The 15879-nt window shown below is 39.9% G+C and overlaps 1 protein-coding gene across 2 annotated transcripts in view; it reads left to right on the forward strand.

The window, feature by feature from the left end:
- The window catches only part of LOC131430644 (zinc finger protein 236-like), a 198370-nt gene that overhangs the window by 165897 nt on the left and 16594 nt on the right, over positions 1–15879 (forward strand). For both annotated transcript variants that reach the window (XM_058595763.1, XM_058595764.1), the window contains one exon: positions 6135–6341. In XM_058595763.1, coding sequence (XP_058451746.1) covers positions 6135–6341 — 207 coding nt within the window. The remainder of the gene's footprint in view (positions 1–6134; positions 6342–15879) is intronic.

A 15879-nucleotide genomic window follows, 5' to 3' on the forward strand; every position in this document is an offset into this window, starting at 1 on the left:
TCCAAAATATTCGCCAACTAAACACTTTCTCTAAAAATAAGAGTTTTTTTCAGCACAGTAAATTCTAAATTTTAACTAATTTTATAGTTATTTTGGAAATTTTGTGGTTAAAATCAACTAATTCAAAAACAGTAATACGAATTAGGCGCAGAGCTAATTTCGGTCGTTCCGTGTTCCATAATCAACACCAACAAACTAAACGTCCCTTTTTTAAAGCAATTTTTTTCGAAAGTACAGGGATCTAGAGTTATGGACGAACCCGAATAGCATATGGCCCGTACGCACAGACGTCAGCAAAATACGCGCCAGCAGTAAGACGCCAGTGTATCCAACGCGTGGAGATGTCAACCACCCTGTTACCAATTATCGAACCGCTGACATTGCAGCAGACATCCGGTCACCGTGGATGCATCAGCCAAGAACCGTTAGTAATTCCATCAGCCGAAACCACCACGCCGCATCGACGATTCGACATGTTCGGACAGGATAACCGCTGATTCAACAGTTAAGGGCTAGGTAGTCAGGTAACGAACATTCAGGAAGGACAAGCTAGTCAGTTGGATTTGAGAGTTAAGAGAGTTCGGTCGTAAAAATCAAACGTAAAGCGAAATGTAATGTTTTTAAAAACATCTTAATAAAACAAAGTACATAAGTCTAGATCTTGATAGGACCTACTTAAATGCTTAATAATTCCGCCATCTTCAAGCAATTTTGGAAAATTAACAAGATTTATATAGGGTATACAATGCCATTTATTGATAGTTCATTCAGAATACAATATCGATCAAATGACCGCCTCCATTCGATGCACAAAAAGCAGCCTTTATGGGCATTATGGAATGTATTTGACAACATTTCGGACGTAATAGTAGCAATTTCCACTGTGATAGTACCTTTTAGTTCTTAAATAGTCATCGGTTTGCCCCAGTATTCGAATAGCCCTAGTACGATTTGTCTTGGCGGAATACGCCGAATGTCTCCCATATTTTCACGATAAACACGAACAGTTTGCACATTTCAACTATTGTTTTCAATGTACATCGCAATAATTTCAGCCCACTGGCTGGCGGAAAACTGTCCATGACTAAAATGGTAAAAAAAAACTGACGTTTCAGAATCTTACTGATTTGTCAAAATCGTCTAAAAAAGGAAATAGTTGTTCAACATTTCAATATGTTCTGTCTAGAAAGCGCTTCCTGTACATTTCGCCTTTTATTACAGAAAAAAGATGTTTCCATGTGTTTTGTTTATACAGGGTCCGCCATGTAACTTTTTCTTTAAACACGCAATAAAACACAAACGGTTCATCCGATTTCAAAATTTATTTTTTCATATTAAAGTACAATCCTTCCGGTTAATTGTGGAATATAATTTCATTCAAATGGCTGCCTCGGCTGGCTTTGCAGTACGCCATACGGTCGGTTCAGTTTTGTAGTACATTTTCAATTGTATGCAGCTTTATTTCAGCTTTGGCTGTACGAATGTTGTCCTTCAAGGCTTGAATTGTCTCTGGCTTGTCCACATAACACTTATCTTTGACAGCCCCCCAAAGATAATAGTCTAACGGCGTCAAATCACACAAATAATTCGATCTTCGAAGACTGTGCGCAGAAGATCGACCGTAGCGTTGGCTGTGTGGCACGAAGTGCCGTCTTGTTGAAACCAAATGGTGTCCAAGTCTTCTTCTTCAAGTAACGGGAAGAACCAATCGCTAATCATGGCGCGGTATCGCTCGCCATTGACCGTGGCGGCGGCTCCTGCCTCATTTTAGAAGAAAAACGGCCCAATGATGCCGCCAGACCAAAATCCGCACCAAACCGTCACTCTCTGAGGATGCATCGGCTTCTCCATGATAACGTGCGGGTTTTACGTCCCTCAGATGCGACAATTTTGCTTATTAACATACCCGCCGAGATGAAAATGTGCCTCATCCGAGATGTTTTTTTTTTCAATAATCGGTGTCTTCTTCAAACTGAACGCAAGCCCAGTTGGCACTATTTTCACGCGTTCCTCAAGCGTATACATAACCATTTTCGTTCAGCGGAAGGATAAAACTACGTTTCTGTCAAATCAGAAGTGACATTAAGGTTACCAATGTCGAAATAACCGCTATTTAAAAAGATGTTAGATGGCGGACCCTGTATTTATACATATAAATGATCGCTTTTACTTCATCAATATTTGTATGTATTAGGAAATACAAATATTTGCACACAGTTCGCTCGTACATCTCATCCAAGTCAGTCGATATAACAAAACCGCTTACGTTCGGGACAGAAGATAACAAGTACAGTATTGTGTAGTGAACAATAGAACGACCTCGACATGAGTAAACCAAATAAACAAAAGCTACCGCCGACACGAAAGAATACAATTGTTGTTTACTTCAGGCAGTGCAAAATTCGACCTTCGATACGAGAACTTGAAGGTTTGCTTAAGAAGCAAATGCATCTTGACATTAAACGTGTGCATTTACTTCAATGTAATAAGACAAATAATGTTGTTTACAACAATAACAATGTGCACTATGTGGAGCACGAGAACATTAGGTGCAACATTCCAGTATATATGGAAGATAGTGCTATAGAAGTGCGTGTGCATGATCTTCCCTCAAGCGTCACCGATTCATATATTCGCAAAACTATGTCCCAGTACGGAAAAATTCTCTCTATGGAAAAAGAAAAGTGGAAGAATTTTTCCCCGGTATTCTAAATGGCGTACGTTTATTACGCATACACTTGAAGAAGCCTATACCTTCTTATGTGATTTTCGGTCAAGATACAAGAATCCCGTGCAAATCACTTGTTACCTATTACAATCAGATGGCCACATGTCAATATTACCAAAAAGCTGTTCACTATGGTAAGCCATGTGATAAACCGGACAAGGAGACAACTATACCAAAGGACAACGGTGCTTCCTTCACACAAACCCCAAGCAACCCCAGTACACCTGTGACAGCCACCAACAACAATCAAGCATCCCCTTCAACGAAACCATCAGTATCCCCTATAGAACAAAGTACACCAGCTGCAGTTAACAACTTACCCTCCAACCAACCAGCAACTGCAAATAATGTACAACAAGGTGCATATACAGCAACTCTCAACGAGCCCAAGACTACGATCAACAAGGAAAACGAAAATAAAACGGAAATCACACACAACACAGACGATGAAGCAATGCATGATGAGATGAGCCGCGGACGAAGTGACCCCCGATCCTCGTTGGATGGAAATGAAAACTAATCTCCCCCTAGAAAAAGGTTGAAAACGAGATTCAATAGCAAAAAAAGTAACAAAAATGTAAGCCAATCGGCCACGTAAAGCTTTTACGCAAAAAGGCCAGAATATAAATTTTATTATTAAAAAAATTATATTTGCCCACATGCGTACATATATTAACACATATACACATATATCAGGTACGTGAATGGAGGTTTGGGTGTAATAAGAATAGAGCTATTATTTATTCACAAAAAGTTATTCCTACTTTTTTGCGTCAAATTATATAAAGATGATTTGCAGACGGTTTTCATGAAAACAAGTTGATAATTGAAAGTCACATTAAGGAATTTAATACACTTCAACAATAGAACTTGAATGCGATATACTTCTCTTATTTGAGGTATTTTCAATAATTTTCGTGTTTCGAATGAATTATTACATATAAACCAATTCGCAGCCTCTCATTCTGCTACTAACGATGATGCCGTTATATTGACTAAATGTCATCATAGACGCACGGGGAAGCATGAGAATTATATGGAACGCGAAAAACTGCTGCCAAAATATTCCAAAACTCCAAGCAGTAATTTTGACGATATCGGGCTGTCCCTTGTTGTTTTTGGTTGACATACCGATGGTAACTTTCACTCGGCCACTGCATTAGATGGTATTCAGAGTCAACCCAGCACTTTTGAATGACAATGTGGCCGTAGAAGCAGCCAAATTTTTCATTCCGGTAAGCGGTTTGCTGCAGCGGACACGAGACTCTGAAATTTTCTAGGAAGTTGAAGTTTTGGAAGGCTATTTGAAAAACGCATTCTAACATTTATCAATGCCCACAAAAGCCTCGTAAAGTTTAGGTTTGAGCTATGCTACAATTTGAACACTAACTTAGTGGAATAATTTTAATTCACTTAAATTTATTTCCATTGAATTATACTAAACTTGTTCGAATACTGTAAGCCAAGCCTTGGTAATACATTCCATTTGTGGAATTTGACCTTATGTTTCAACCGACTTCGCAACCGATGCAGACGTTTAGACGTTCTTTATTCTTTACGTTTTTCTTATTGAATTTGATCCACTCATTCACTCGTAACTTCAGAAACGGAAATCGAACCAAGATGAAATTGTATGGATTTATTTTTAATTCAGTAAAAAGTGCAAAACAATACGTTTACTATTATATGAAAACAAAATGTATCCAGCGCACATTCCGCCTCGGGAGCTTCTTTGACCATCGGTCCGTGCATCTTCAATTTCTCCGTCACCCCAACACTGCCGTTACTCTCCTACTTGGTGCGAAGATAAATGGCCGATGAAAAGTCCAGAAGGATCCCGAAAATAAAAAAAAACGCTGTATGTTCAACCGCCTTCGGAGTGGTATGAATGTAGCCTCTGAATCCCTGCGCTTCGGTCTATTTCCCGCACCGGAAGGTGACTCTATGTGGTCTTCAACAGTGTCCATTGGCTTTTAATCTATTAGAATTTGGTTCCCCACTCTCGAAACCCTGGTTCCCTGCTCGCAGAGGGAAAATCTCAACCGACGACGTCGGGGAACGTTTGAACCACTTTTCGCTGGACGAAAACCATAAAGATAGAAGCCGCCGTGCCAACGAAACGAAACGACCGAAAACGAACCAAAACCCTATCCGTCGCCCTAATGCAACTGCAAATATTCGACTTGTGGATCTCGGAATACACCAGAAAAAAAACAAAAATAAAATAAAACAAAGTACCTTGTTTGCTATTAGACGTGAACCAAAGGATCGACCAGGATCATACACATGTGAAATGGCTGTGAGCAAAAAAGTAGCGACACTCGCCGTTTGTTGTTGCATGGGAGTAAAGTGTTTTATTTTCCGCATAGCTATGGGAAAACCTGGTAAGCCCTAGCCCCAAGCTGAATGCCTACAACTTGTTTATTACTGCTAAATGTAATTATATATAAAAGAATTTAAAAACCCATAGAAAAACATATATTTTTTTTGCAGTTGGCTTTTCTGGCAATGTTCTCTGTTCATTGCTCTAGTTGGTCCACAGCCATCCTTTTTGTTTCCTGGATGCTTGGCCGCCCATTATACTCTGAGGCTTCCAGGAAGGAGTTACCGCGACTCACCCCGTTGCCGGTCTGGTAGCATTGAGCCGAAACAAACACCAGAACTTCCCGAACCGCCAACAACCAGGTCCGTGTAGAAAATAATACATCTACCGCGTCCGTAAGTCCGTAGCGTGGGGACACTTTTCGGTAAGAGGGCCATACTGTCCACTACAGTAGCTTCTCGGAGTTACAATTTCCAAAGCAAATAAAATGAAAATCTTCATAATTTATATGCTATTTAGATTTATATTTATGCTTAATGGGGTATTTCAGCTGGTGGACCAGGCCAACCCATTCGGCATTCACCGGTGTGATGGGTGGCGCGGCTGCGAAAATCGTTAGTCTCCGGTCGAAAAAGGTACGATCTGCAAACCGCTTCATGGACCCATGAACGCAACTAACACATCCCAGGATGCACCCCAAACTCCCGCGCCCAGTCCGTTCGGCAGCGCATTACCCATTTCTCTGTGGCATTATTAGTGACATGGGGAAATTGTTTTAATCTTTCTTCTCGTGTGATGTGTGTTTTCGGGTTTTGAGATAAACTGGCGTTGCGGTGGTTTTGCAAAAGTTTGAAAAGCTACCGGGTTCACCGTAGGTTTTTTTTTTGCTTTTGGAATTGTCACTTGTACTTAGTATCACTCTATCAGTTGTCTCGAAACTCTAATTTTTCACGTCACAAATATTTTACTTTTATTGCAACGAAAACAGTCTCATCGGAGATGGTGATTTATCAAGCATTAAATATAATCGTTTTTCTTTGCTCAGAACATCCATCAATTCACTAATATTCAATTACGTTTCAGAATGATACTGGCTCAGCATACCAAGGTCCACCTGGAACGGAAATCGATCAAAGAATTTGCCTGCCAGCACGAAAACTGTTACTACATTGGCCGCAGTGCGGCAGACGTGCGGACGCATCTGCTGGGCCGCCACTCGGACGAGCGAAATTTCGTTTGCAGCGAGGAAGATTGCGATTATCGGGGCAAAACAATCACTCAATTGCGAAGGTAAGTGTGTTGGGCTAATTATAATTAGGAGAGCTACCTCAGGGCAGAAAGTTACCACCTACCAAAGGTACTGACATTAATTGAATGATGATTGTACTTCTTCTGTAGGCAAACGAAAAACATCAGAACCGAAACTATAATCGATTTCATCATCTTTTAGCCATTTTATTATGATTAATCATTCATTTAATATTCAGCTTAGTGTCAGGAAGTCAGTAGCAACGTTTATGCAATTGATCAATCGATATCGGGGAGGTCAACTATCCACGTGTCTTCCTGGGCAAACGAACCAAAAACCCGCTATAATTGGCAAAACCAACGCTGAACCAAATTACCATTCAATAGTCAATTCAATATGCGAGTTCAGAAGAATTGCGTTTTCGCAAGTCTGAGGTAGTCTATAAAAGGACAATCACGCCATGGTGCTAGCGTAACAATCGGCCACCGGCCGGCTGACCATAAAGTCGCGACATGAAAAAGAAAATATTTTCACTGTAGTTGGACGCGTTGTCCCGCGTGAAAGAAAAACCAGTGCAGATAATTTATCATTCGACGTCGGCTTCGGTGCAACTTCGCGAGCGAAGCACAAACTTCCTTACACTTCTCGATCGTTTACGTTACGTCCATCCAAATCTAAGAAACTCAAGCCAAGGAGAATAATTAAATTAAATTAATGCTAAATTCCATCGGTATCAAACTACTTTTTATTGTTTTTAATTTTCCATCTCACACACTACCGGTTGTCCTGCTCGAAAAGTTGTATCAGACTGCTTCCAGTGAGAAGAAAAAAACAGATTTCGCTCCGCATCGAAGGAAGCAACTACTCCCGGCGAGGGTGGTTAGGCGCGCACAAAATATGTAAGAAGAGATAGAGGTAGAAAGGAAAAGGTAAGCGCAATAATCTCAACATAAATTCAATTCCACGCCAATCCTAAACTAAACGCGAAACGCTCCACAAGTTGTATCGGTAACCGTGCATAAAATCGGTAACAGCTAGCGTAGGGGATGGGCGGGTTAGTTTTCAGATTGTTGACGTCCATCTATTACATACTATTACTTTTCCAAACCTTCGACTCGTCAGTGCATAGCAGTACAAAGTAGCACTAAGCACAGGGCACAAGGGCTGAAAAGTCCCATTGTTGTGCTTTCGGACGCTTTGGACGAGGTTCACCAGTTACTTTCCACTCACATGACGATCGTTTCGATTCCGGAATGAAGTGATGAATCCATGTTTCATCCATTGTCACATATCGACTTAAAAATTCCAGTTTGTTACGTTAAACATGGCCAAATACTGCTCAGAATCATTAACACTTTCTCGTTTTTTTGTCAACAATGAGCAAACGCGGCACTTTGAACAGAGTTTTCTCATAAACGAATGCTCATGCAATATAAAGCCAACACGTTCTTTTGATATCTTTACGATGTCAGCTTACTCATGCAACTTCACTTTTCGATCGTCCAAAACGATTTTGTGGATTTTTTATGTTTGCTGGTGTTACCGCCTCATTTGGACGTCCACTGATTTCTGCATCATCGATGTCTCTACCGCCACGTTTGAAGTCAGCAAATCAACGTTTCATTGTTGTTTCTGATGGACCGGAGTCTCCATAACATTTTTCAAGTCATTGCTTCGCTGGAACGGTATTTTTTCCCAGCAGTGTAAAATTAAAACGCGAAATTGTTTTTTAACTATTGTTCTGAAAACAGCAAAAGTAGCATGACTTTTAGTACAATAACTCACAAGCTAATGAATAGAATATCATGAAATTTTACGAGCTTATTATTACCTGAAAAAAGGTGACTGCAATAAAACTAGCGCCATCTATGTGTTAGGTCCGGGACTTTTCAGCCCATGCGTTATGATAATATTTGTTTTATCGTATTCATGTTCATATACGAGTATTCGTCGGAACGTCGTCGTTCGACATCTCACATAATTACTGAATGCGTAGTTAAGACGTTTCTAGAAGTATTAAACTATTAATCTTTAATGTGATAAAATTGGTTACGTATTTTCAGTTCAGTCTATCAGTCAACTGCAATTTTTTCCTGTCTTTTCGACAATATAAGAGTTCTCAACAAAGAAACCTCACCCTCCCGTGACTGAAATGAAGTGTCAGTGGTTATTCTGCATTCTACATCGATCGGATCAAACCAAGTCCGAACCATAGACGGGTGAGGCAGCATTTTCAATCCACTATTATTCAAACAGCTTTTGGCTGATGCCGCAGCATGAGCCGAGTGTTGTCATGATGGAACATTACGTACTGGCGTAGGTCATTCACATTCAAAATCTACTTTAAATGAATTAGTTATATAAAACGCGTGAGCTTATTGAAGCTCTGTCCTCTTGAAAACATTGTGTAGTACACGAAACCTTTGTGATCCCACAACATACACAGATTGACCTTATCCTTGACAGGCTAACCAAGCTTGGCGTATTTTTTGTGCAATACGAATCATCAGTGTAAATACAATTACATTACCAGTTACTATTTAACCCAAATGCAGTAAATACAATTTACATACAATTACAATTTATATAGATAGTCGTGTAGTGTCGGTAGCGGTTTCCCAACTGGCTAAAAATAATGCTACGGTCCTCCTGTACCGGTGGTATAAGTCCACCAAATAGGTAAGCCGTGTGGCATCCGGCGGAATTATTTTCTACCAAGAATTGATCACCTGGTTTCCTGTTCCATGTCGTAAAAAGCCACAAAAATAGGAACTCCTAAGTCAAGGTGTCTTTCCGTGCCGAGGACTGAATGGCTGCAGGAGGTTAAACAATGCAGTCGTGAACGGAATATCTTGGTTTTTTCCCTTACTGGATACACGTAATGCTTAGCAATCGACTTCTTTGTTCATCGGTTCGGCAAGCAGAGATTAGAAAGCTGAGTGTGTGTGGGTGTCCTCAAGGTGGTGTTCTATCCCCACTTTTATGGAACCTAGTCGCTGATGGTTTGTTAAGGAAACTTAATAACCTTGGATTTCCGAATTATGGTTTTGCCGTCTATTATCATATATAGATGACCGGTATAAGCATTAACACTCTCTTTGATTTAATGCAGCAAGCCATGCGGCCTGTTGAACAATGGTGTTGTCAGGTTGGATTATCTGTAAATCCGGACAAAACATCAATGGTGTTTTCCACTCGTCGTAGGATAATCACAGGAGCTCGTCCGTTACAGTTCTTCGGTTCAGAGATCACTGTGGTCGATCAAGTTAAATACGTCGGGGTTATTCTTGATTCAAAACTGAATTGGTCTGCTCACATTGACTTCAGGATTAAAAGAGCTTGCATGGTTTTCGGCGAATGTAGACGAGCTTTTGGAAAATCATGAGGACTCAAACCCAGATACATTCATTGGATCCACACAACTATTGTTAAACCAATTTTAGCATATGGATGCAGGGCCGGTGAAAGAGGTGGGCACGGTGGGTAGTACTACCCACCTGAAAATTCCAAAGATAGGTAATTAACCACCTGAAATTTCTAACGAAAAACAATGGTAATATAAGTATTATTCATGAATATTGAAGGTTTAAGAACAAGTATTATTTATAACAATAAGACTATTTTTAATGTAACTCGGAATAATAAATAAAATCAAAATTATAGAACCCTAGTTCTCAGCTAGTAGAGTAATGGTGTGAAGATATACAGCAGAAAGGTAAGATGTGATAAGGATCATTTGAGTAAGCAGAAATCTTTTAGTAACTTAACTTTTACTTTTTTTCCAACAAGACGAGACGAGCTTAAGCATCTGATCAATGAATCACTCGTGTATTGGAAAGTACCGATAAAAAAAATAAAATTACTTTTGACGTAGGGCTACGTCCTTGTTTGCTATACCGAGGTGTAAGTTCAAAATACAGGAAATGAAACTGTACAAACAGTGGATTGAACATTTACATCTCAACTATTTTTCAACTGATTTTCGATATCATTACACATACTGCTTGGATATATTTTTACGCAACGATTCGAGTAGATGAATCTATATACCTTATGATAAAAAAGAGCCGGATATATACCTTATGATAAAAAAGAGCGCTTGTCCAATCGGTAAACCTTTATTCTCTCAACGTTGGCAACACTTTTATACACATTCTGTCAAATTTTGACGCACATCGTACGATTAGTTTTTGTTTGGCGTCTATACAAAGAAGATGAAAAATTTTCGTGCGGCGATTTTCATAATGGATGAAAATTTAGAACAACGTGGGTGCATCAAATTTCGTGTTGCAAACGCATTTAAGTGTTCCGAAACGTTGAAAATGTTAGAAAAGGCCTTTGGTGAATCGTGTCTAGGAAAAACACAGGCATACGAGTGGTATAAACGCTTCAAAGGTGGTCGTACAAGCTTGGATCATGATGAGATCCCTGGCCGCCCAACAACATCTGTTACTGAAGAAAACATTGAATCGGCGAAGCAAATCGTGTTGCAAAATCGTTCTGTACCGATTAGAGAGATTGCTGTGATGTTGGGCATCTTTTATGGATCAGCCGAACACATTTTAACTGATATTTTGGGTTTGAAACGCGTCGCTTCTCGGCTGGTGCCAAAAAAGCTGAAAAAGCAAAAAGATGATTTCCAACACAGATAGTGACCCCACATTCTTCGAATGCATCATAACTGGTGATGAGGTGTGGATCTATGAATATGACGTCGAAACCGCACAACAATCGACCGAATGGCGCTTCGATGAGGAGCCGTTGTTCTAAATTTTCATCCATTATAAAAATCGCCACACGAAAATTTTTCAACTTCTTTGTATAGACGCCAAACAAAAACTAATCGTACGATATGCGTCAAAATTTGACAGAATGTGTATAAAAGTGTTGCCAACGTTGAGAGAATATAAGTTTACCGATTGGACTAGCGCGGGAATTTTAAAATGAAAACTCCGGTTCTTTTTTGATCATAAGGATTTTAGATAATTGGTGATTCAAGCTTCAATGTGTAACGATCCATGTCTAATTTTTCTTGTTTCCCAAAACATTTTATCAGGATTTCTTTGGTTTTCATAAGATTTCTGCTCTTCAATGAGTACGTTCCTCTTCCGTAACATCATCATCACCGCTCCAGTCGATGACCAACATGCGGACCACCCGCCGGGTCTACGTAAAACAAGTAGTCGCTGGGGCTAGGTTATTGAGAATATGGTGGGTGAGGAAACAGAACGAAGACCAATCCGTTCAATTTGGCCATTATTTTCATTGACTTGTGGCACGGAGCACTGTCTTGGCTAAAAATGGTTTTTTCGATGTCGCATTACAAACGCATCAATAATTCAATGTAATAATCACTTTAGATGGTGCTTTCTTTTTCAATATAGTCAATATTTCTTATACCTCGAGTATCTGAAAACTGACGTCATAATTGTTCCAGTTACCTGTTACATTTTCGGACGACTTTCTCCGTATGAATGCCAATATGACTCCGGAGAAAAATGGTGGATCCAAGTTTCGTTCACTGTTTCATACAAACGAAAGAAATCCTTTTTATTGCAACTTAACAGTGCTAAACAGCTCTCTAGATCGTTAAGGCGTTGTTGATTTTGTTCGATTGAAAAAAAAACCTGTTATATGCCCAGTTTTTCGCGCAAGATCATAAAAGCGCTTCCAGTTAATATCCTAACCATTTCAGCATATTTAATTTTACGAACTTAAATTTTGCGTTCATACATCGCGATAACGCGAACTTGCTTTACTTTTTCTGACGATTGCATCATTTGGTCCCGTTTGAAATCAGAATACACACAAATCTTTATTTTCAATGGATGCGAGTGCGGGTAACACCTCTCAAACCGTTGCTTTATCAGCATACAGAACTCGTTATTTCCATTTTTTCATAAGTGAACAAGTAACGCCACAGTGAGATCAAGAAGAAAATTTGACATCTGAAGGTTTGTTCTTTTGAAAAATTAAGTAAGTTTTACATTTGGGTCAGTCTTGCGACTTTTTGAGTAATGTGTTATGCACATCAGCGACTGGAGTGTTTGTGGATTTGTTTTATGCGCCGTTCGCTTCGCACGAGACATATTTTGATCGAACACGATCGCACGAGTTATATATGCGCGAATTCAGCACCTTCCATCATCAGCCCCAACGAACTTAACGGTCAGAGTAACTAAAATTCTCAAAGAATTAATTTCGAAAATTCGCACACACAAATAAGTTTATACTGAACAAGACAAGGCCACTGTCCTAATACTTGGCAGTGATTTTGAATCTAGTTGGGGAGTCCTATGTCAACAGTTCGAATAACCCCACAGTAATTTCATGGTGTATCTAATCCTAAAATGTACAATTCCATTTTAAAACAAAATACCGAAAACGCTTCAAACTTCGTATTTACACGTTTCAGCAAATTAATAACCAAACAAAATATTTTTAAAAATTCGAAAAGTACCCACCTAGGCTTAACATGTTTCACCGGCCCTGTATGGATGTCTTGTATGGTGGCATAAAGGAGAAGTCGCGACAGTTCAGTCAAAGCTAAATCACCTCCAAAGGATGGTCCTAATGGCGATGACAGAAACATTCACGACAACTCCTACTCCAAGGCGCTACTGTGCATTAAACCTTTACACGTGTTCCTAAAACAAGAAGCATTATCTTGTGCATACCGTCTTAAGGTTACAGGGCTTTGGAGTAGTAACCCTATAGACTATGTTACTAGCCACACTCGCTTGTGGTCTCAAATGGTTACCTGGGATGAGTATTTACTCGCTCCTAGTGACCTAACTCTCACATGCAGTTTTCCTTCCAAAACATTTAATGTGAGCTATCCTCTTCGTAAGGGATGGTTGTCTGGTTGTCTGGAACGACAACTTGATGAACACAATTTGTTATACGGACGGTTCTCTGTTGAATGGTCGTTCTGGTGCTGGTATCTACTGTCGTGAAATGAGGCTAGAGCAGTCTCATTCACTTGGTGTATACTGTACTGTGTTCCAAGCAGAAATCTACGCAATTCTGTGTGGAGTACAATGGGTACAATGGTAAACGAATTTACTTTTGTTCCGACAGTCAGGCAGCCTTAAAAGCACTCAGGTCGAATGATTCATGGTCGAATCTAGTGATCGCATGTCGAACTCAAATTGAAGACCTCAGCATTTCAAATGCTGTTTACTTCTAATGGGTACCCGGCCATTCTGGCATTAGTGGAAATGAATGGGCTGATGAGTTGGCTAGAGCTGGTGCAACGAATGATTTCGTTGGTCCTGAACCAGCTTTACCACTTTCAACTATTTGGATAAAGCACAAGATTCGTTCTTGGGCTGCATCCAAACATGCCAGCTACTGGCGCAGCTTGCAAACTTGCGCTCAGACAAAAGCATTTCTACCAGATTTAAATCTGAAAATGTCAAAGTGTCTACTGCATTTTTCCAAGCATCATTGTAGTATTCTGGTCAGAGCTCTGATTGTTCAGCATCCGATAGGGGTGCAGAATTTACATCTGCTTTTATTTGTTTTTGTGTCGTCAATTTTTCCCATCCTCCTAGTCCAACCCTTGCCATTTCCTTTTAATCCCTCCCTCTTATATATCGGGAAAATGATGCTAAAAACAAATTGATGGCAAGGCACAAATCTCCAATTATCAAGGGGAACGTGCCATTTGAGCCAATTTGTTCTGATTCCTGATTCCTTCGTTTGTTTTCAATGCGGTCATTTACGAGTGAGACAGTAATATAACGAATATGAGGCTGTTGGATTGGATTCTGTCATTGAGAATGCGTGACAATTTTGAGCTCGTATACAGACCATAATGGCCGGAGCAAACTCAAAAGGTCGTAGTTTCCTCATGCAGCCTAACTGTAAATAATTTTAAGATTAATTATTCGTATAGAAGATAACTGTGAATTGGGACCCGATTTACAGTTTTTTTTCCAACAGTTTCCTATAAGCTATATTCATTGGTCTTTTTCTGTCTGTTAAAAAAAGTTGAAAAGTTAAATGGCTCGATTGTTTTTAAATTCTGACAACAATCTTTTTAACAAGCAATTCCTTCATACATCCTTAACTTAAACCGTTAAACCGAACGTCCCCGAGTTCCCCTAAATGCACAATCGCGACAAACTTCACTTCTCTATCTCCCGGAAGATGAAAAGGCCGAGCGCGATGGTAAGGAGTGAAAGAAAAAAATGCGATACCGTATCAAAGCCCAAAAAAGGAGATCATCCTGCCCATAATGCATATTGTAGCGATTCCCTGAGTGAGTATATCCATCGTGTCAGGCTCCGGATGGTATCAGCAGGCATGGTGGTTCGCCCGTTCTTTCTCACCGTGTCCTCCCTGGTGATGAGGCGAATAATGCACAATAATTCAACTCCTGCTCGATACTCCATCGATTGGCACAGCCACCACAGGAATGTTCAAGGTGCACGTATCGACGATGATAATAAGATGGAGCCTTTCTTCGCTCTCGAAACAACAAAGACAACTTGCGAAAGATCAAAAAATGAATGCACAAATTTGAAATCCCGCAGTACATACCTGCAAAGCCCTGATCTTCTCCGTCCATCGTCCGTATCGGGTGCATCCTCCGAAAGGAATAAATTTAAGTGCAACATCTCCCAGTCGCCACTATATTGTCAAAATCTAGATCAAATAAGATATTTTTGTTTCGCTTCGCGGTGTCTTGCTCCACACAGTAACCGGTCACTGGTGGAAGCATAATTCCTGGTATCGAACGTACATCCACCCCGCACCTGTGATCTCGACCGTATCCCTGCTGTTTGTTTGCATTACATCCATACAAGCGGAGACTCCCTTGCTGGTGAATCGTTCCAACATGCACGCCAATCTCAGCCAGTGATTGGCAAAAATATTCGTGCACAATGGTGATCCACCGGTCACAGCAGCAAGCAGCAAGTAGCCTTTCTTCCTCGTTGTAAGAAAAAAATAAAGAAAGACACCCTCCGAGTGCTGGAAGATCGATTCGCGATCGTCAAGTTGGCAACGAGCGAAGAAAACTTACCGTTCCGGGGAGTTTACTTGGTTCACTACGGCATCAAAGGTAGCAAAGGTTATTCGATCACAATTTGCTATCAACACTATAAAAATAATATTGGTAGTGCGCATTAGGGAGGATCGTAGTACTAGCTATTCAATGATTATTTAAGGGAAACCATGGAGAAAATGGCCACTCAAAATTTCACACACTGTTTGAAAGCTACAATTTTCTAGTTTCCAGTTTAAAGTTTCGAGTTTCCAGTTTCCAGTTTCTAGTTTCTAGTTTCTAGTTTCTAGTTTCTAGTTTCTAGTTTCTAGTTTCTAGTTTCTAGTTTCTAGTTTCTAGTTTCTAGTTTCTAGTTTCTAGTTTCTAGTTTCTAGTTTCTAGTTTCTAGTTTCTAGTTTCTAGTTTCTAGTTTCTAGTTTCTAGTTTCTAGTTTCTAGTTTCTAGTTTCTAGTTTCTAGTTTCTAGCTTCTAGCTTCTAGTTTCTAGTTTCTACTTTCTAGTTTCTAGCTTCTAGTTTCTAGCTTCTAGCTTCTAGTTTCTAGTTTCTACTTTCTAGTTTCTAGTTT

This window comes from Malaya genurostris, chromosome 2 (genome assembly GCF_030247185.1).
Source record: "Malaya genurostris strain Urasoe2022 chromosome 2, Malgen_1.1, whole genome shotgun sequence".
Taxonomy (NCBI): Eukaryota; Metazoa; Arthropoda; class Insecta; order Diptera; family Culicidae; genus Malaya; species Malaya genurostris.